Source organism: Triticum aestivum, chromosome 3B, assembly GCF_018294505.1.
Source record: "Triticum aestivum cultivar Chinese Spring chromosome 3B, IWGSC CS RefSeq v2.1, whole genome shotgun sequence".
In the NCBI taxonomy this organism is placed as follows: domain Eukaryota; kingdom Viridiplantae; phylum Streptophyta; class Magnoliopsida; order Poales; family Poaceae; genus Triticum; species Triticum aestivum.
This window is the reverse complement of record NC_057801.1, coordinates 762947443-762970343: the sequence shown is the minus strand read 5'-3', so window position 1 is coordinate 762970343 and position 22901 is coordinate 762947443. Positions and strand designations below refer to the sequence as shown.

The 22901-nt window shown below is 40.4% G+C and overlaps 2 protein-coding genes across 2 annotated transcripts; both read right to left on the bottom strand.

Moving 5' to 3' along the window:
- Positions 1-5359: 5359 nt before the first annotated feature.
- LOC123067844 (DNA (cytosine-5)-methyltransferase DRM2-like) lies at positions 5360-9446 on the bottom strand. The gene is made up of 8 exons (XM_044490459.1): positions 9441-9446; positions 9111-9227; positions 8908-9016; positions 8775-8821; positions 8582-8677; positions 6795-6891; positions 6616-6707; positions 5360-6538 (listed from the first exon to the last, which is right to left on the bottom strand). The coding sequence occupies exons 1-8, from the start codon at positions 9444-9446 to the stop codon at positions 5360-5362; spliced, it is 1743 nt and encodes a 580-aa protein (XP_044346394.1).
- An 8390-nt stretch (positions 9447-17836) lies between these two features.
- LOC123067843 (DNA (cytosine-5)-methyltransferase DRM2-like) lies at positions 17837-21921 on the bottom strand. The gene is made up of 8 exons (XM_044490458.1): positions 21916-21921; positions 21586-21702; positions 21383-21491; positions 21250-21296; positions 21057-21152; positions 19272-19368; positions 19093-19184; positions 17837-19015 (listed from the first exon to the last, which is right to left on the bottom strand). The coding sequence occupies exons 1-8, from the start codon at positions 21919-21921 to the stop codon at positions 17837-17839; spliced, it is 1743 nt and encodes a 580-aa protein (XP_044346393.1).
- Positions 21922-22901: the final 980 nt, after the last annotated feature.

Below are 22901 nucleotides of genomic sequence, written 5' to 3'. Positions count from 1 at the left end.
GAGAAAATGCGAACAAGGGCAAGTAATCTCTTTGGCATCCCACGGTATGGCATGCAGATTAAAGAATCTCTTTTCTTAGAGAAACATATTGAAGAGTTAACCAGACAACCAACGCAACGTCAAGTCCTGTGGAAACCCCAATGCTCAACGCCCCCAAACTCCATGCCGCCAAGAAATGACCCTCCAAGAACGCAGAATTCTTGAGGAGATCACAAGCGCCGGTTGATGTCGGACGAAGACTGCCCGCCGGAGTAGTGGCCGACGATGACGTGGATCCGGCTGGGGTTCATAGCCGATATAATTGAAGAACTATGAGGGCAGTACCAGGGACATGCTGAGGCGGCAGAGGGGTTCTTGGCCCGCAATCTTGACAACGGATAAGAAGGTGTTGACACGGCGGAGGATGATGACGGCAGATTCAAGTACACACTGGAGGAGCTGCTCGACGACGAAGAAGAAACGGACGCTTCATGCATTGCACCGCCGGCGCTGATCGCCTGAGGGCCCATTCTTTTTTTCGAGAATTGTGAGGGCCTATTCTATACGTGTGTGACGAAGAAGGGCAAGGTTTGCATCCAGAAGATGACGCAGGATCTAATTCTAGTGTCTGGGACAACGGCACAATGCAATGACGAAGGGGTCTCTGTTGAAGATACCACCAAAAACCCATATGAAAAACTGAATCGATCACACATAGACTTACAAGCTAACAATATAAACAATGATGAGAGGCTCCTCCGCATCTGAATGGAGGTTGTACGAGAGCTTCTTAGTAATACTTCAATGCCATAATAATTTCTATAGGAAAATCACTGGACAAGAGGAGGTAGAGAGGAGCATACCGCCATTCTTGGCGCAGAGGCCCCTCGGCTCGATCTCCCCGACGTACTGAAAGGAAGGCGCAATCTTATGTGTCCTTGCGCGGTTGAAGTGAAGACAAGACGGGGTACATAACCTCTCAATGGGCAAGTGGGGGTTTAAGGTCCAAGCGGTAGGGAAGTATATATTTCCAGTGTCAATAATTGTGCTAGCCTACGCATAGTTGTCGACCTCGACAAGTATGACAAGTCTTTAGTTATTACCTAGATGGATTCTTCTCTCTCTTTGAATGTCAATACAAAGTTCTCCTCGATCTTCTTGGAGATCTATTTGATGTAACTCTTTTTGTGGTGTGTTTGTCGAGATCCGATGAATTGTGGGTTTATGATCAAGTTTATCTATGAGAAATATTTGAATCTCCTCTGAATTCTTTTATGTATGATTAAGTTATCTTTGCAAGTCTCTCCAAATTATCAGTTTGTTTTGGCCTACTAGATTGATCTTTCTTGCAATGGGAGAAGTGCTTAGCTTTGGGTTCAACCTTGCGGTGTCCTTTCCCAGTGACAGCAGGGGCAGCAAGGCACGTATTGTATTGTTGCCATTGAGGATAAAAGGATGGGGTTTATATCATATTGCATGAGTTTATCCCTCTACATCATGTCATCTTTCTTAATGTGTTACTCTGTTCTTCATGAACTTAATACTCTAGATGCATGCTGGATAGCGGTCGATGTGTGGAGTAATAGTAGTAGATGCAGGCAAGAGTCGGTCTACTTTTCACGGACGTGATGCCTATATACATGATCAGGCCTAGCTAATCTCATAATTATTCTCTTTTCTATCAATTGCTCGACAGTAATTTGTTCACCCACCGTAATAATTATGCTATCTTGAGAGAAGCCACTAGTGAAACCTATGGCCCCCGGGTCTATCTCTTATCATATAAGTTCCAATCTACTTTTATTTGCATCTTTACTTTTCCAATCTATATTATGAAATAGCAAAAATATATTTATCTTATCATATTATCTCTATCAGATCTCACTTTCGCAAGTGGCCGTGAAGGGATTGACAACCCCTTTATTGCGTTGGTTGCGAGTTCTTGTTTGTTTATGTAGGTGCGTGGGACTTTTGAGGAGCCTCCTACTGGATTGATACCTTGGTTCTCAAAAACTGACGGAAATACTTACGCTACTTTGCTGCATCACCCTTTCCTCTTCAAGAAAAACCAACGCAAGCTCAAAACGTAGCACCGCATTCTAATCTCATCAATGACAGCTCCATATCTACCTTGGGTTTCTTCTTTGATGTCTTAAACAACCTATTTTGAGTCAGAAGTAACAACAAAATTTTATAACAGAAGGTCTTCATCCAACGAGATAGCTTCACGGCTACCATGGCTAAATGGGCATGTCCAATAGTAGCGTCATGGTACCGATGGCTATCCTACCGAGATCAACACGTAGAGTCCAAATTTAGATTTTTGGCGTTTGACTGCTGCCATTGGCCAGTGTTTAGATTGAAGCCCAAGTTCTGGAGCCACGCCCTGCCAATTCCTTTGGGCTAATGTACCCAAGCGCTGGGGAAACTTGGGCGGGCAAATCCTTCGCCAAAATTTTGGCGAGCCCCTGATTTGGCGGGGCTGACTTGGACGTAAACCAAACAGCCCCATAGTATTTACACACCTATAAGGAGACAACTCCCGCGGGCAGATCAATAGATTTGCTTCATTGCCGGTGTATGGGCTTTACTGAAAGAGCCAAGATATTGGGTGTTTGGTGGGCTACTACTTTACTAGACGATGGGCCGCATCACAGATATAGGGGCAAGAAATTTTTCCCAGGCCCCGGGCCGTGGCCCTGGTTGCCTAGGGCCCAGCTCCGCCCTATTTTCAAGGGATGCACCATATCATTACAATTTTACTATTGAAATAGAACATCATTACAATTTACGAAACTAATATGGAAGGACTACGGGTCCAAAAGAGGAAGAATGTAGACTTAAAGTATGAGAATATCATTTGGGGATAGAATCCTGTAGGTGTGTATGATAAGTTGCCCAAAATTTCATGGGAATCCATGAAGGCATGCACTTTCGGTCCGTAGGTTTTAACTAAGACTTGTAGCATGTTAATGCATCACTTTGACTGCTAGTATCCCTCACCTGTCACTGTTGTAGAACTGAACCTTAAGGGCAAGGTAGGCTATGCATTTATACTTCAACACCTCCCCTGACGTGTGGCTCTCTCAGACCTAAACATGGGCTGAGTGGGCTGCAATTTTTATGATGCCATGTAAAAACTGCATGCACCAGTCAGTTCACTCAAAAGCTCAAGCTGATAGGAAAAGGTATGCTATGCATTTATACTTCAACAACTCCAAACATGTTTTGCACTGAAATCTTGTAGCTTGAAATTTGTGTCGACCTGTGACTTGCGGCTGGGAAGATTTCCGACTGATATTTACACATTCTTCTATAGTTAATGGGAAAGACACTTTTAAAATGATTAATCATGCTACATTGTGAGATACCCCATCTATTCTAATCATGCCAAAACAGTATTAACATTATTGAAGCTGTTCTTATCAGTTCAAACTCCATTCCCAAAATTGTTCTCCTTGCTATGACGATCTCCTTTTCTTCACTCATCCGGCCATGTAAAAGCTTAGAAATTAACATCTAAACTCTTTGTACTACAAAGAACTTAGTGTGTCCTGATTGCGCGAAACGATGGCCTGTCGCAGTGAACCGGTGGCGCACTGATGCTTGGACCCTAGCGCGCCATATGGTTCCCAGCAGAAGTAGCAGCAGCCCTGGATTTTGTTATTTTAGAGCAATGAGCTTAATATCATCGAATCAATGTGGTCACAGTCATGTTAGATAAAAGGAGCCAGTCTTTTCGGGATCAGTTTGGGAAGCAATGTTTGCAGTAATAAGAGCTGCCAAATTTGCACCTCTATTTACATGAATAGAAAGGAACCCGGAAATGGGACGCCCCTAGCTAATACTCCTCATCCATTTGCTGGAGAATATTCATAATACTTGATCTATCCTTTGGTGTCGAGTTCCAGGATGACATGACTCATATTCAGAATGTTTTGAATAGCGGGCTATGGAAAATAGCGACGGGCCTTCAAATCAACTATAGCGGACTATTTGTGAAGGCGATGATTTAGCGGCGCCCTGCTGAAAAGGCTATAGCGAGCTATAGAGAAGCTATAGCCGGCTATTTAAAACTATTCAGACACACGGGAAGGTCCAAGGCACCATGGCGAGCCAAAGCTTCAGGAGTCAAAGTAACGAGGATCAGGAGGCTTCCAGCGGGAGGAGGAACTGTAATGCAGGTTTCAGTTTTATTGTTGTGAACCTTTGGTGATTTGGGAGGCAATCAAGGTATCTGTCACTGCCACTACACGATCTTCGTTCACCTGATTCTTTTTTCCGAGTGATTCAAAATACAACTGAAACAGAAAACAAAAGTAGAACATAATAGTAAAAGTAGGAAAGCCTGAATTTACACGTCTTAAATCCTCCAGTTCCTCTCTCGATGCTGTCTCCAAGAATGATATCAACAACAGAACCTCGACCCCGTTAGTTAGAAGATCATGTTCAGATGCAGCGTCTAGTACATTACCACACCCCTCCGAGAGAGAGATAATATAGTCTGTGCCATGTTCTGCCTCAAGATCCAAAATCTACAGAAGCCAAGCCATGTAAGTTGTCCAAGTAGTGACTCTTACAATTCTGCGGGCTTAACGGATCAGTACGATCCAAGAACTGGAAATGATCTTTTCTTCGTTTCAGCTTAGGAAACTTGGTATGAAAAATGAAACATTCTACCTAGAAAAGGAATAGAGAGGACTATCTATGAATTTTTATTTAGTTCTTCTGCATTCCCGTATGAACAGTGTCGTTCTATTTGTGTACATGTGCCAGTCACTCCTCCAGTCCTCTCCTGTGCAATATGTACAGTATCTACTATATCAAAATATTTTACTAGAGGAAAGATGCACTAAAAAATAGAAAACTAAATGTCTGGTTTGTCTACGGGTTGACTGCAGAGAAAGATAAGATGTTGTAGTATATAGGCTTCCATGCATAATCAAGCATCGTCCTTTACCCTTACTAGTAAACATGCCCGTGTGTTGCAACGGGGTAACCAAATTACTTAGATTGTCTCTTCCTCGACTTCGACGACCGTCCAACCAGAACCCAATGTGGCATGACAACATTTGGATGGTACCGGAAGTCGGCAAGGATATCTTTCTCAACTCCAACCGCATAATCAAGCATCGTCCTTTACCCTTATTGTGTTCGCTAATTTCATAGCCTGAAAAGTGCTTGATATACAGTGTTGTAACTGGTAAGTGCAGGGGCAAAGGAAATTATATGAAGAAGCTAAACAAAAGAAGTCTCTTCGTCTACACAAACCACCAAATTCTGGTCTTGAAAACAACATCAAATCAATGTTCATACACTGATAAGTTGCGGCTCCTAGATATAATTATTTAAGGACAAAATAGGTGCTACAATAATTAGGCTAGATCCTCGCCATAGCTGACTTGACCGCGTTCAAGATTCTGAAGTAGTGGTAGAACAAAGCAGATTGCTCGCCCTCCAAGCCATCACGGTTGTATCTGTTGCACCCAGCAAGATTGTTACATGGGCTGCCCCCAATCACCAAGTCGAAGCCGCCAAACCTACTAACAAATGATACAATTGTATCATCAGTAAGAGATTTCACATCATCAATCTCAATGAGTGTGCCTGTCTGAGTCTGATCCCACCAACCCCTAAAAATCCTCTTATTAGCTTTTCCTATCTCTACAGAAACCACTGCCTTCATGTGGATGCCCAGCCTGTGCAAAGCTACCTCTCCTCCTCCAATACCGGTGAATAAGGACAACACATTAACACCATTGGGAAACATGACCTTCAAAACTGACAAGTGGTAAGCAACTGTATCAACTTGAAATGTGTTGCCGAGAGACTTGTATCTCTCCGTGATGCCGAGTCCCCTTGTGTGATCCTTTGGGAAACCGAGTAGATATTCCATCTCTTCAGGCTCCAATGGAGCAACCTTGTTCTTTCCAATCCAGACAAGATTTCCTTTTCTACACTCATTCATGACATATTTTTGAACACTTCGAGCCGGTGGACTGTCAGAGCTTGCAAGAGCACGGCCGATCCGTTCTGTCAGCTTCGCACTTGCAATATTTGTCCGCAAGCAATTGAGCTGTGTTCTCAGGTCCCATGAAGGCCACCACTTCTTGTAATGAGGGAATGCCTCAAATATGGTCTTTGGAGGCATAGGAAGAAGAGGTGATCTATTCTCAATTGGCAAATTATGGATGTAGCCTCTTTTCCTTGCGGTTGCACACAAATGCTTAGAATCCACAAACTCAGGTTGAATGTCATAAAGAAATCTTGAAATGGTTGCCCATACGCCTTTAGGAGCTTGGGCCACATTTTCATAGTAGAAAAAGGGTGGTCCAGTATCTTGTTTAGGAAGTATTCGGGTAACTGATGGTTGCAAATAACCTGGCAAATTAAAACCAATCATTGGATTTGGGAGAGGCATTGGTTCATCATGGCTACCATCCAAGGAGGGTTGATTTCCCTGTGCTCTACCTCCATATCGGTTCCTCTTTTTCTTGCTCTCTTCCATCAATCTTGCTTTCTTTCCCCCTCCAAATGAATCAAAGCACTGATCTGTGACCTGCCAAATTTACAAATATTACAGTGTCGTTACATCAAATTAGAAGAGCGTACAAATGACAACAAATCAATAGGTACCTGATGGTCAGATATGTTTCTGGAATGACTATCTTCTGTCATTTGTGGTGCACTTATCGAATCAACTAATTCCCATAAATCAACATCCACACCTAGGAAATTTAAACAGAAAAATATAGCATAAGATACCTTTCTTGGAAAAATGACAGTCAAGGCAACAGTTTCAAAAAGAGACATACCACATCTTGTAATAGCCATATTTGCTCCATCTTCAGAAAAGCCCATGTCTACTAATGATTTGATCTTCTCGTCCTTCTCTGACATCTCCCGTAGAAACTACACAAAAGTACAACAAAAACTAAGATTAGAAAACACATGTTATATTTTACCGACTTCTTAATGCCAAATAAGTGACTGCTAATAGGGAAATATGATTACAAAGTGACACATATAGGGACGGAGAAAATAAGGGGGGCTGCAACTAATGAGTGATCAAGGAATGAATAGCCAAGACTACCTAAGAAACAAGAAATAGAAAACTAACCGAGAACTAAATCAGTGAAATAATTTAGGACTCAACTTTTTATTCTCTGATACTAATTGAGAATGACTTCATTACGAGAGTTACTATATGCATTAACAAATGCTTCCCAATTTATGCTTGAAACAACTACTTACAGTACTAGTTGTGTAGGACTGGAATAAAGTGAAGGTACATGTCTAACTTTGTTGTTTCATATAATAGCACTCTATGCAGGATGCATAATAGTGGTGAAACACATTCATTTGGTCTCTTCATGTTGCTTTCGCGATAGAAAGATAAAAACGGATGGATGATGAGGCAAATGCATGTGTATGTCTTCAAGAGGACATTGACCATATTACCATCCACCCTATTTCAGGTTCATCGCCTGCTAGCAATAAAGAAATATCTTTTTGTTGAGCAGGTGTAAATGTGTAAAACACAATAAACACTCTCTACCATTTTTTAGGCATTACATATATCTACCCATGAAGTGAGCAATAGGATATTATCTTTGCAAAGTTTATTTGCATAACTAATAGGAAATTTAGCTATCACATCATAAATTAGTAACATCGTATATGCATTTCCCGCTCTTCCTGAGGCTATTTATGGAGGGAAGTTTGATGCTACTAATGCGATATGTAATAAACATTTCTAGTATTATGTTCATTTTGTGTAACTGAAAGTCAAAACAAGAATCTTGAACAATGTGGTTTAGTTCTTTAAGACCTTATTCTTACTAACCTACATGCTAGTTTCCAAGCCTCCTTAGATTCTATAGAAATGTGATGAGCTGGGTTGCAGCACAAACTTTACTCGAGCGCATGATAGAATTATTTAGGTCCAACTATATTCTTCCTTTTTTTTCTTTAGAACTCGGTCTTTAAGCTTAGCTTCTATTTCTCCTGAACTCTTTTTAGCTAAGTCCTATTGTATCTATATCATGGACTAGAAAATAAATCAAAGAGAATGTGATGCATAATTTTGGATTTCTGCAGGTTAAAGTTCTTGAAGTATGTGTATATCATCTCTTGGTTACAAGTTACAACACATGTAATAGTATTTGTTTGTAGCATCATAACTCCACAAATCATATGTCTTGTAAATATATTCAAATGTATAGGAACTAATGAGAAAAGGAGTGGTGTCTAACAGAAATAAATGTTCTAATTCATCAAAATGACAAACAAGCAACCCAATAATACATTTAGTTTCTACTCCCTTTAGGTTCGTTTGATTACTTTGAGGGAGACATTGTCCTAATGGTATTCAAACTTACTTCCTATGATCACTCTTACATGATAATAGTTATATGTAAAAAATGGGTGCTCAAACTTCACAATGCAATTATACACAATGAAATGCTAAGCAAAACAAACAATGCTAAAACAGTATGTATAGGGGGTGCTCAAAGAATGCATGTCAAAGATTTCACATTTATCAGCATACATATGGTTAAAGAATTCTCAATTGCTAAAATAGAGAAAAGGAATTATCGACCTCATCACTAGAACCATTAGAGTCGGTCTCTGTATCACCAGCATCGTCATCGCCATCCGGATTCTCAAAATCAAGATCATCATCATCTTCAAGTGCCTACATTTGACATCACCGATCCTAACATTTGAACCTTGCTACCATGAACCAAGAGCATCATGTGATAAAGTCAATAATAACGCACAAAGGCAAATACCTTATATGTGAGAAGTAGCTCGAGCAATGCATTTCCATCACTATGCCCTGGAAGCAAAAGCAAAAGCCTTGGTTAGACACAAGGTGCAAACATAACAAGACAAATGAAATGAATCGGTGGTTTTTAGTATTACCAATCTCCTTGATGCCCTTCACAACCATCTTTTTTGGAAAACCCATTCCAACATATGCCTTGACTAAATAAATAGATGAAGTTTCCTCGTTGGCCCACCGATTAGAACCCTTTAGATAGTTGCATAACAAATATCACACTAATAAAAACAAGTCATGGCTAATTCATGTAATTGAGTACACAATTATTTACTACCTCACACACAAGTGTGGACGGGCCTGGAGCATCTTTATTCCTCAAGGCTGGAGCCCATGAGGGTTCAGCCTCACCATAAATTTTCCACTCAAACTTATCACTATCATTGCTATCGCTTGTCCATCCCTGTGAGATGAGTTAAGCACACCTCAATGAATAATTAAAGCAAACCAAGAAAAAAGCAATTGAGGAGAAGAAAAATAATTTTATCCTGCACTGTCACAACAACAAGATATCACAATTGACATCTCTAGCATGAAATTAGTATAATAATTCAATTTTGGTGTCTAGAACACTTAAAAAGCTAGAAGGAAAGACCACCTTTTTTAGTGAACAAACTCCCATCGTTACTGTCACAACACGGTCATAAGATAATGCCCAAAAATATACATGAGTACAATTATAAGTTGTTTAATTTCAAGTAACGGGGATTCCTATTTAACTGAAGTATGCTAGCTTTCAGATTATAATAGTTCACTAGACAGTAGAATGAGTTATACGTAATGGGGCTATTTTATGGAAAGAGAGTGATCAGGTTGGTAAATCTAAAAAGCTGATCGGATTGACCAAGTTTGTCCATTATCGACTTGATGATGCTTGTATCAAATGGATTAAAAATGGTAGTCTGAAGTCCAAATCAATAGCTCAAATGCATGAGGTGGAGTGCGAGAGAAGTAAGAGTTTTGGACCATATAGGTGGATCACTGTAACATAAAACTAACAACATAGACTTATTGAAGAGTATCAACATGCTAATTGAATTGTTTGGTCACAAGAGTGCCAATGTTTCATCGGGAACAACATAAAAAAAATTGTAATCCATTATTTGTTAAATGTACACGTCAAGTTAACAAGAGAAAACAAAGCCATTCCCAAAGAAACCAAAACATCTGGCCGTTAATCTAGTGGATCATCTTTCAATCAACAAAGCATAACTGTAAGATCATTGTAATTGAACCTAAGTTGATTATGGGCCATATTATTTGACTCACTTACATAATTTGGACATGACAATCGCAAACTTGTTCTCTTTCCTTTTTATATTTTCCCATGCAGAGCACTTACATATCACGTGGACATGTTTTTCTCCTTTGTACTTCCACACTTTAGCAACTCAAACATTAGCATAGGACATCCTACTACACATGCATGCTTGGCCCTCCATTGTATTTGCTATTGTGTGTGAGCAAAAATGCGGTGCTACCTAAAAAGAACTATTACACACTTTCTCGATATGTTACCGTCCACACATGGAAACGTGATAAGAAAGTCACGTGACTTATTCATGTACACATGATGCAATCTCCACTGAAGTAGAGCATGAAGTAGAAGAAAACATCGTACCCAAGGTTCATATACAGGTGTAGGATCAACAAGCTTCAGTATCCACAAGATGCAACATGCGCAGGCGCCATTATAGCCGGCGGCATTGGTAAGATGTGTTTAAGACGATGAACATGCATGTCAACTAATTATGTGAGGTCTTGCTTTCTGGCCAATTCCACGAGCCATATGGAGGAAAGAATACAAACAATTAATGTCAGCAAGAGAGAAAAAAGTATACTATTTGGTGTTTTATTTGTCCTGAGTATGTTCATGTCACTTGCTACATCGGTGCGTTACCCTCGGTTGTGATGTAACTCATGCCATGTAGCCATGTGTGGTACATGAGGATGCTATGGAACTCGGTTGTTCAGAGTGAGTGGAGTTGAAAAGTCCTATCCTACCCGCACAACAATAGCCGAATGTTCTCTTGGCTCGACAAACATGTTTGTTTGGTCTTGAGACATTATAGCTAGCAACTTTTCCTGCATTTTTATGTTTCTCTTGGTAGCAACATAACTAATGATGCATAGCTATTGGTGGTACATGAGTGTGCTATGGAAACTAGCTAGATGTCAAGAGCACGTACAAATGAAAAGCCCCCTCTTGTCCAGCGTGCGGATTCTCGAGTGGTCTCTTGACTAGGGTATTGGGAAAAATAGGCATTTAGAATAGGATGATGTGATGTTTAGTGTTGAAAGCGACCTATTTCCCCCAACAATTCTAAGAGGGTATCTCGAAGATGGTCGACCCTCGAGCAAGAAAGTTGAACCATTAGAAAGCTACAAATTTGATGTCGATCACACAATTTACGTCAAATTGAGAAGGTAAGAGGGAAACATAATATGTGGCATTCCACATGTCAAATCAAGCAAGTAAAAGTGGAAACAACAATAGTGCCATGCCAGCTCCATCGAAGAATATGTTAAGAAGAGGACGTCACAAGCGCAAGTCAATCCTACCAACTCAACATGCATTCCAGGAACAATTGGTGAATGCGAAGAGGCTATTATTCGGCATTTTCAATGTCAACGGAGGAAAATTAAAAAACATTACATCATGTTAGTTTGATTTTTGCTCAGTTCATCGGTATGTATTACTTTTTGTATGTGCTAAAAAGAGAGATTAATTCTTAGAAATATTATAAATCATCCATAGAATAAGCAATTTACATGAAATCGAGTGAGTGAGAGGGAAACAAAAAAGGCATTCTCGTAATTCCAAGTCCAGTACATGAGAGCCGAGGTGACTAGCAACATTGTCATGCTTCCTCTAATTAAGCACATTTGACCAGGAAAGATGACAATGACTCCGCAAGACCATGACCCAAATCGGCATGCACCCACCATGAATGTTGATTCCAAAAAAAATGCAAATCCAACCTACATGAGACGACCATTCTTATAACTCTGCCACATGCCATCGACACGTTAGTTGGTTGTACCTGAAAATGGCGGTGTTTACACGACATTCCCTTCTTCAAGGCATTGCTTGCAGTTTGCTCGGACTTGATCTTTGGGGTGAAAACCCTAGATCTGGCCTTCGGTTGTTGGATCTAACAATGTCGACATGAGGCGTAGTTCCCTTTCGAGAGGCACCACCGTTGAAGAACCTCTCTTCAGTTCCTATGGTGCCAGAGGTGACAGTTGGTGTTGTTACATGTTGATGCTTGCTACCGTCACTTTGGCATGACTTTTTGGAGTCATGCTTTTCTTTCCTCTTTTTATATTTTAATCAATTTATGTCTGTAGATCATCAATCTCTTGACTAGGTGTGTCTTTATATCATATTTTTTACCTTACTAGGTTAACAGGACATGCTGACTGGATGGTCAACACGGTCAACCCCATCCTACTCATTGGAAACTAGCGTCGGGCCGAGGGCAGGGTTGAATCCTTAACGGTTTTGGAAGTTGGAGGTTGAATCTTAGTCAGATATACGGCTGGAGGTTTAATCATAGACAAACCAAAGAGTTTAGAGATGAAAGTGGACTTCGCACTTTTTGGCAAAGCGACTGATCTTATTTGGTGTGATCCTGATGCATGCTCGACGCGAGAAAATGCGAACAAGGGCAAGTAATCTCTTTGGCATCCCACGGTATGGCATGCAGATTAAAGAATCTCTTTTCTTAGAGAAACATATTGAAGAGTTAACCAGACAACCAACGCAACGTCAAGTCCTGTGGAAACCCCAATGCTCAACGCCCCCAAACTCCATGCCGCCAAGAAATGACCCTCCAAGAACGCAGAATTCTTGAGGAGATCACAAGCGCCGGTTGATGTCGGACGAAGACTGCCCGCCGGAGTAGTGGCCGACGATGACGTGGATCCGGCTGGGGTTCATAGCCGATATAATTGAAGAACTATGAGGGCAGTACCAGGGACATGCTGAGGCGGCAGAGGGGTTCTTGGCCCGCAATCTTGACAACGGATAAGAAGGTGTTGACACGGCGGAGGATGATGACGGCAGATTCAAGTACACACTGGAGGAGCTGCTCGACGACGACGAAGAAACGGACGCTTCATGCATTGCACCGCCGGCGCTAATCGCCTGAGGGCCCATTCTTTTTTTCGAGAATTGTGAGGGCCTATTCTATACGTGTGTGACGAAGAAGGGCAAGGTTTGCATCCAGAAGATGACGCAGGATCTAATTCTAGTGTCTGGGACAACGGCACAATGCAATGACGAAGGGGTCTCTGTTGAAGATACCACCAAAAACCCATATGAAAAACTGAATCGATCACACATAGACTTACAAGCTAACAATATAAACAATGATGAGAGGCTCCTCCGCATCTGAATGGAGGTTGTACGAGAGCTTCTTAGTAATACTTCAATGCCATAATAATTTCTATAGGAAAATCACTGGACAAGAGGAGGTAGAGAGGAGCATACCGCCATTCTTGGCGCAGAGGCCCCTCGGCTCGATCTCCCCGACGTACTGAAAGGAAGGCGCAATCTTATGTGTCCTTGCGCGGTTGAAGTGAAGACAAGACGGGGTACATAACCTCTCAATGGGCAAGTGGGGTTTAAGGTCCAAGCGGTAGGGAAGTATATATTTCCAGTGTCAATAATTGTGCTAGCCTACGCATAGTTGTCGACCTCGACAAGTATGACAAGTCTTTAGTTATTACCTAGATGGATTCTTCTCTCTCTTTGAATGTCAATACAAAGTTCTCCTCGATCTTCTTGGAGATCTATTTGATGTAACTCTTTTTGTGGTGTGTTTGTCGAGATCCGATGAATTGTGGGTTTATGATCAAGTTTATCTATGAGAAATATTTGAATCTCCTCTGAATTCTTTTATGTATGATTAAGTTATCTTTGCAAGTCTCTCCAAATTATCAGTTTGTTTTGGCCTACTAGATTGATCTTTCTTGCAATGGGAGAAGTGCTTAGCTTTGGGTTCAACCTTGCGGTGTCCTTTCCCAGTGACAGCAGGGGCAGCAAGGCACGTATTGTATTGTTGCCATTGAGGATAAAAGGATGGGGTTTATATCATATTGCATGAGTTTATCCCTCTACATCATGTCATCTTTCTTAATGTGTTACTCTGTTCTTCATGAACTTAATACTCTAGATGCATGCTGGATAGCGGTCGATGTGTGGAGTAATAGTAGTAGATGCAGGCAAGAGTCGGTCTACTTTTCACGGACGTGATGCCTATATACATGATCAGGCCTAGCTAATCTCATAATTATTCTCTTTTCTATCAATTGCTCGACAGTAATTTGTTCACCCACCGTAATAATTATGCTATCTTGAGAGAAGCCACTAGTGAAACCTATGGCCCCCGGGTCTATCTCTTATCATATAAGCTTCCAATCTACTTTTATTTGCATCTTTACTTTTCCAATCTATATTATGAAATAGCAAAAATATATTTATCTTATCATATTATCTCTATCAGATCTCACTTTCGCAAGTGGCCGTGAAGGGATTGACAACCCCTTTATTGCGTTGGTTGCGAGTTCTTGTTTGTTTATGTAGGTGCGTGGGACTTTTGAGGAGCCTCCTACTGGATTGATACCTTGGTTCTCAAAAACTGACGGAAATACTTACGCTACTTTGCTGCATCACCCTTTCCTCTTCAAGAAAAACCAACGCAAGCTCAAAACGTAGCACCGCATTCTAATCTCATCAATGACAGCTCCATATCTACCTTGGGTTTCTTCTTTGATGTCTTAAACAACCTATTTTGAGTCAGAAGTAACAACAAAATTTTATAACAGAAGGTCTTCATCCAACGAGATAGCTTCACGGCTACCATGGCTAAATGGGCATGTCCAATAGTAGCGTCATGGTACCGATGGCTATCCTACCGAGATCAACACGTAGAGTCCAAATTTAGATTTTTGGCGTTTGACTGCTGCCATTGGCCAGTGTTTAGATTGAAGCCCAAGTTCTGGAGCCACGCCCTGCCAATTCCTTTGGGCTAATGTACCCAAGCGCTGGGGAAACTTGGGCGGGCAAATCCTTCGCCAAAATTTTGGCGAGCCCCTGATTTGGCGGGGCTGACTTGGACGTAAACCAAACAGCCCCATAGTATTTACACACCTATAAGGAGACAACTCCCGCGGGCAGATCAATAGATTTGCTTCATTGCCGGTGTATGGGCTTTACTGAAAGAGCCAAGATATTGGGTGTTTGGTGGGCTACTACTTTACTAGACGATGGGCCGCATCACAGATATAGGGGCAAGAAATTTTTCCCAGGCCCCGGGCCGTGGCCCTGGTTGCCTAGGGCCCAGCTCCGCCCTATTTTCAAGGGATGCACCATATCATTACAATTTTACTATTGAAATAGAACATCATTACAATTTACGAAACTAATATGGAAGGACTACGGGTCCAAAAGAGGAAGAATGTAGACTTAAAGTATGAGAATATCATTTGGGGATAGAATCCTGTAGGTGTGTATGATAAGTTGCCCAAAATTTCATGGGAATCCATGAAGGCATGCACTTTCGGTCCGTAGGTTTTAACTAAGACTTGTAGCATGTTAATGCATCACTTTGACTGCTAGTATCCCTCACCTGTCACTGTTGTAGAACTGAACCTTAAGGGCAAGGTAGGCTATGCATTTATACTTCAACACCTCCCCTGACGTGTGGCTCTCTCAGACCTAAACATGGGCTGAGTGGGCTGCAATTTTTATGATGCCATGTAAAAACTGCATGCACCAGTCAGTTCACTCAAAAGCTCAAGCTGATAGGAAAAGGTATGCTATGCATTTATACTTCAACAACTCCAAACATGTTTTGCACTGAAATCTTGTAGCTTGAAATTTGTGTCGACCTGTGACTTGCGGCTGGGAAGATTTCCGACTGATATTTACACATTCTTCTATAGTTAATGGGAAAGACACTTTTAAAATGATTAATCATGCTACATTGTGAGATACCCCATCTATTCTAATCATGCCAAAACAGTATTAACATTATTGAAGCTGTTCTTATCAGTTCAAACTCCATTCCCAAAATTGTTCTCCTTGCTATGACGATCTCCTTTTCTTCACTCATCCGGCCATGTAAAAGCTTAGAAATTAACATCTAAACTCTTTGTACTACAAAGAACTTAGTGTGTCCTGATTGCGCGAAACGATGGCCTGTCGCAGTGAACCGGTGGCGCACTGATGCTTGGACCCTAGCGCGCCATATGGTTCCCAGCAGAAGTAGCAGCAGCCCTGGATTTTGTTATTTTAGAGCAATGAGCTTAATATCATCGAATCAATGTGGTCACAGTCATGTTAGATAAAAGGAGCCAGTCTTTTCGGGATCAGTTTGGGAAGCAATGTTTGCAGTAATAAGAGCTGCCAAATTTGCACCTCTATTTACATGAATAGAAAGGAACCCGGAAATGGGACGCCCCTAGCTAATACTCCTCATCCATTTGCTGGAGAATATTCATAATACTTGATCTATCCTTTGGTGTCGAGTTCCAGGATGACATGACTCATATTCAGAATGTTTTGAATAGCGGGCTATGGAAAATAGCGACGGGCCTTCAAATCAACTATAGCGGACTATTTGTGAAGGCGATGATTTAGCGGCGCCCTGCTGAAAAGGCTATAGCGAGCTATAGAGAAGCTATAGCCGGCTATTTAAAACTATTCAGACACACGGGAAGGTCCAAGGCACCATGGCGAGCCAAAGCTTCAGGAGTCAAAGTAACGAGGATCAGGAGGCTTCCAGCGGGAGGAGGAACTGTAATGCAGGTTTCAGTTTTATTGTTGTGAACCTTTGGTGATTTGGGAGGCAATCAAGGTATCTGTCACTGCCACTACACGATCTTCGTTCACCTGATTCTTTTTTCCGAGTGATTCAAAATACAACTGAAACAGAAAACAAAAGTAGAACATAATAGTAAAAGTAGGAAAGCCTGAATTTACACGTCTTAAATCCTCCAGTTCCTCTCTCGATGCTGTCTCCAAGAATGATATCAACAACAGAACCTCGACCCCGTTAGTTAGAAGATCATGTTCAGATGCAGCGTCTAGTACATTACCACACCCCTCCGAGAGAGAGATAATATAGTCTGTGCCATGTTCTGCCTCAAGATCCAAAATCTACAGAAGCCAAGCCATGTAAGTTGTCCAAGTAGTGACTCTTACAATTCTGCGGGCTTAACGGATCAGTACGATCCAAGAACTGGAAATGATCTTTTCTTCGTTTCAGCTTAGGAAACTTGGTATGAAAAATGAAACATTCTACCTAGAAAAGGAATAGAGAGGACTATCTATGAATTTTTATTTAGTTCTTCTGCATTCCCGTATGAACAGTGTCGTTCTATTTGTGTACATGTGCCAGTCACTCCTCCAGTCCTCTCCTGTGCAATATGTATAGTATCTACTATATCAAAATATTTTACTAGAGGAAAGATGCACTAAAAAATAGAAAACTAAATGTCCGGTTTGTCTACGGGTTGACTACAGAGAAAGATAAGATGTTGTAGTATATAGGCTTCCATGCATAATCAAGCATCGTCCTTTACCCTTACTAGTAAACATGCCCGTGCGTTGCAACGGGGTAACCAAATTACTTAGATTGTCTCTTCCTCGACTTCGACGACCGTCCAACCAGAACCCAATGTGGCATGACAACATTTGGATGGTACCGGAAGTCGGCAAGGATATCTTTCTCAACTCCAACCGCATAATCAAGCATCGTCCTTTACCCTTATTGTGTTCGCTAATTTCATAGCATGAAAAGTGCTTGATATACAGTGTTGTAACTGGTAAGTGCAGGGGCAAAGGAAATTATATGAAGAAGCTAAACAAAAGAAGTCTCTTCGTCTACACAAACCACCAAATTCTGGTCTTGAAAACAACATCAAATCAATGTTCATACACTGATAAGTTGCGGTTCCTAGATATAATTATTTAAGGACAAAATAGGTGCTACAATAATTAGGCTAGATCCTCGCCATAGCTGACTTGACCGCATTCAAGATTCTGAAGTAGTGGTAGAACAAAGCAGATTGCTCGCCCTCCAAGCCATCACGGTTGTATCTGTTGCACCCAGCAAGATTGTTACATGGGCTGCCCCCAATCACCAAGTCGAAGCCGCCAAACCTACTAACAAATGATACAATTGTATCATCAGTAAGAGATTTCACATCATCAATCTCAATGAGTGTGCCTGTCTGAGTCTGATCCCACCAACCCCTAAAAATCCTCTTATTAGCTTTTCCTATCTCTACAGAAACCACTGCCTTCATGTGGATGCCCAGCCTGTGCAAAGCTACCTCTCCTCCTCCAATACCGGTGAATAAGGACAACACATTAACACCATTGGGAAACATGACCTTCAAAACTGACAAGTGGTAAGCAACTGTATCAACTTGAAATGTGTTGCCGAGAGACTTGTATCTCTCCGTGATGCCGAGTCCCCTTGTGTGATCCTTTGGGAAACCGAGTAGATATTCCATCTCTTCAGGCTCCAATGGAGCAACCTTGTTCTTTCCAATCCAGACAAGATTTCCTTTTCTACACTCATTCATGACATATTTTTGAACACTTCGAGCCGGTGGACTGTCAGAGCTTGCAAGAGCACGGCCGATCCGTTCTGTCAGCTTCGCACTTGCAATATTTGTCCGCAAGCAATTGAGCTGTGTTCTCAGGTCCCATGAAGGCCACCACTTCTTGTAATGAGGGAATGCCTCAAATATGGTCTTTGGAGGCATAGGAAGAAGAGGTGATCTATTCTCAATTGGCAAATTATGGATGTAGCCTCTTTTCCTTGCGGTTGCACACAAATGCTTAGAATCCACAAACTCAGGTTGAATGTCATAAAGAAATCTTGAAATGGTTGCCCATACGCCTTTAGGAGCTTGGGCCACATTTTCATAGTAGAAAAAGGGTGGTCCAGTATCTTGTTTAGGAAGTATTCGGGTAACTGATGGTTGCAAATAACCTGGCAAATTAAAACCAATCATTGGATTTGGGAGAGGCATTGGTTCATCATGGCTACCATCCAAGGAGGGTTGATTTCCCTGTGCTCTACCTCCATATCGGTTCCTCTTTTTCTTGCTCTCTTCCATCAATCTTGCTTTCTTTCCCCCTCCAAATGAATCAAAGCACTGATCTGTGACCTGCCAAATTTACAAATATTACAGTGTCGTTACATCAAATTAGAAGAGCGTACAAATGACAACAAATCAATAGGTACCTGATGGTCAGATATGTTTCTGGAATGACTATCTTCTGTCATTTGTGGTGCACTTATCGAATCAACTAATTCCCATAAATCAACATCCACACCTAGGAAATTTAAACAGAAAAATATAGCATAAGATACCTTTCTTGGAAAAATGACAGTCAAGGCAACAGTTTCAAAAAGAGACATACCACATCTTGTAATAGCCATATTTGCTCCATCTTCAGAAAAGCCCATGTCTACTAATGATTTGATCTTCTCGTCCTTCTCTGACATCTCCCGTAGAAACTACACAAAAGTACAACAAAAACTAAGATTAGAAAACACATGTTATATTTTACCGACTTCTTAATGCCAAATAAGTGACTGCTAATAGGGAAATATGATTACAAAGTGACACATATAGGGACGGAGAAAATAAGGGGGGCTGCAACTAATGAGTGATCAAGGAATGAATAGCCAAGACTACCTAAGAAACAAGAAATAGAAAACTAACGAGAACTAAATCAGTGAAATAATTTAGGACTCAACTTTTTATTCTCTGATACTAATTGAGAATGACTTCATTACGAGAGTTACTATATGCATTAACAAATGCTTCCCAATTTATGCTTGAAACAACTACTTACAGTACTAGTTGTGTAGGACTGGAATAAAGTGAAGGTACATGTCTAACTTTGTTGTTTCATATAATAGCACTCTATGCAGGATGCATAATAGTGGTGAAACACATTCATTTGGTCTCTTCATGTTGCTTTCGCGATAGAAAGATAAAAACGGATGGATGATGAGGCAAATGCATGTGTATGTCTTCAAGAGGACATTGCCATATTACCATCCACCCTATTTCAGGTTCATCGCCTGCTAGCAATAAAGAAATATCTTTTTGTTGAGCAGGTGTAAATGTGTAAAACACAATAAACACTCTCTACCATTTTTAGGCATTACATATATCTACCCATGAAGTGAGCAATAGGATATTATCTTTGCAAAGTTTATTTGCATAACTAATAGGAAATTTAGCTATCACATCATAAATTAGTAACATCGTATATGCATTTCCCGCTCTTCCTGAGGCTATTTATGGAGGGAAGTTTGATGCTACTAATGCGATATGTAATAAACATTTCTAGTATTATGTTCATTTTGTGTAACTGAAAGTCAAAACAAGAATCTTGAACAATGTGGTTTAGTTCTTTAAGACCTTATTCTTACTAACCTACATGCTAGTTTCCAAGCCTCCTTAGATTCTATAGAAATGTGATGAGCTGGGTTGCAGCACAAACTTTACTCGAGCGCATGATAGAATTATTTAGGTCCAACTATATTCTTCCTTTTTTTTTCTTTAGAACTCGGTCTTTAAGCTTAGCTTCTATTTCTCCTGAACTCTTTTTAGCTAAGTCATATTGTATCTATATCATGGACTAGAAAATAAATCAAAGAGAATGTGATGCATAATTTTGGATTTCTGCAGGTTAAAGTTCTTGAAGTATGTGTATATCATCTCTTGGTTACAAGTTACAACACATGTAATAGTATTTGTTTGTAGCATCATAACTCCACAAATCATATGTCTTGTAAATATATTCAAATGTATAGGAACTAATGAGAAAAGGAGTGGTGTCTAACAGAAATAAATGTTCTAATTCATCAAAATGACAAACAAGCAACCCAATAATACATTTAGTTTCTACTCCCTTTAGGTTCGTTTGATTACTTTGAGGGAGACATTGTCCTAATGGTATTCAAACTTACTTCCTATGATCACTCTTACATGATAATAGTTATATGTAAAAAATGGGTGCTCAAACTTCACAATGCAATTATACACAATGAAATGCTAAGCAAAACAAACAATGCTAAAACAGTATGTATAGGGGGTGCTCAAAGAATGCATGTCAAAGATTTCACATTTATCAGCATACATATGGTTAAAGAATTCTCAATTGCTAAAATAGAGAAAAGGAATTATCGACCTCATCACTAGAACCATTAGAGTCGGTCTCTGTATCACCAGCATCGTCATCGCCATCCGGATTCTCAAAATCAAGATCATCATCATCTTCAAGTGCCTACATTTGACATCACCGATCCTAACATTTGAACCTTGCTACCATGAACCAAGAGCATCATGTGATAAAGTCAATAATAACGCACAAAGGCAAATACCTTATATGTGAGAAGTAGCTCGAGCAATGCATTTCCATCACTATGCCCTGGAAGCAAAAGCAAAAGCCTTGGTTAGACACAAGGTGCAAACATAACAAGACAAATGAAATGAATCGGTGGTTTTTAGTATTACCAATCTCCTTGATGCCCTTCACAACCATCTTTTTTGGAAAACCCATTCCAACATATGCCTTGACTAAATAAATAGATGAAGTTTCCTCGTTGGCCCACCGATTAGAACCCTTTAGATAGTTGCATAACAAATATCACACTAATAAAAACAAGTCATGGCTAATTCATGTAATTGAGTACACAATTATTTACTACCTCACACACAAGTGTGGACGGGCCTGGAGCATCTTTATTCCTCAAGGCTGGAGCCCATGAGGGTTCAGCCTCACCATAAATTTTCCACTCAAACTTATCACTATCATTGCTATCGCTTGTCCATCCCTGTGAGATGAGTTAAGCACACCTCAATGAATAATTAAAGCAAACCAAGAAAAAAGCAATTGAGGAGAAGAAAAATAATTTTATCCTGCACTGTCACAACAACAAGATATCACAATTGACATCTCTAGCATGAAATTAGTATAATAATTCAATTTTGGTGTCTAGAACACTTAAAAAGCTAGAAGGAAAGGCCACCTTTTTTAGTGAACAAACTCCCATCGTTACTGTCACAACACGGTCATAAGATAATGCCCAAAAATATACATGAGTACAATTATAAGTTGTTTAATTTCAAGTAACGGGGATTCCTATTTAACTGAAGTATGCTAGCTTTCAGATTATAATAGTTCACTAGACAGTAGAATGAGTTATACGTAATGGGGCTATTTTATGGAAAGAGAGTGATCAGGTTGGTAAATCTAAAAAGCTGATCGGATTGACCAAGTTTGTCCATTATCGACTTGATGATGCTTGTATCAAATGGATTAAAAATGGTAGTCTGAAGTCCAAATCAATAGCTCAAATGCATGAGGTGGAGTGCGAGAGAAGTAAGAGTTTTGGACCATATAGGTGGATCACTGTAACATAAAACTAACAACATAGACTTATTGAAGAGTATCAACATGCTAATTGAATTGTTTGGTCACAAGAGTGCCAATGTTTCATCGGGAACAACATAAAAAAAATTGTAATCCATTATTTGTTAAATGTACACGTCAAGTTAACAAGAGAAAACAAAGCCATTCCCAAAGAAACCAAAACATCTGGCCGTTAATCTAGTGGATCATCTTTCAATCAACAAAGCATAACTGTAAGATCATTGTAATTGAACCTAAGTTGATTATGGGCCATATTATTTGACTCACTTACATAATTTGGACATGACAATCGCAAACTTGTTCTCTTTCCTTTTTATATTTTCCCATGCAGAGCACTTACATATCACGTGGACATGTTTTTCTCCTTTGTACTTCCACACTTTAGCAACTCAAACATTAGCATAGGACATCCTACTACACATGCATGCTTGGCCCTCCATTGTATTTGCTATTGTGTGTGAGCAAAAATGCGGTGCTACCTAAAAAGAACTATTACACACTTTCTCGATATGTTACCGTCCACACATGGAAACGTGATAAGAAAGTCACGTGACTTATTCATGTACACATGATGCAATCTCCACTGAAGTAGAGCATGAA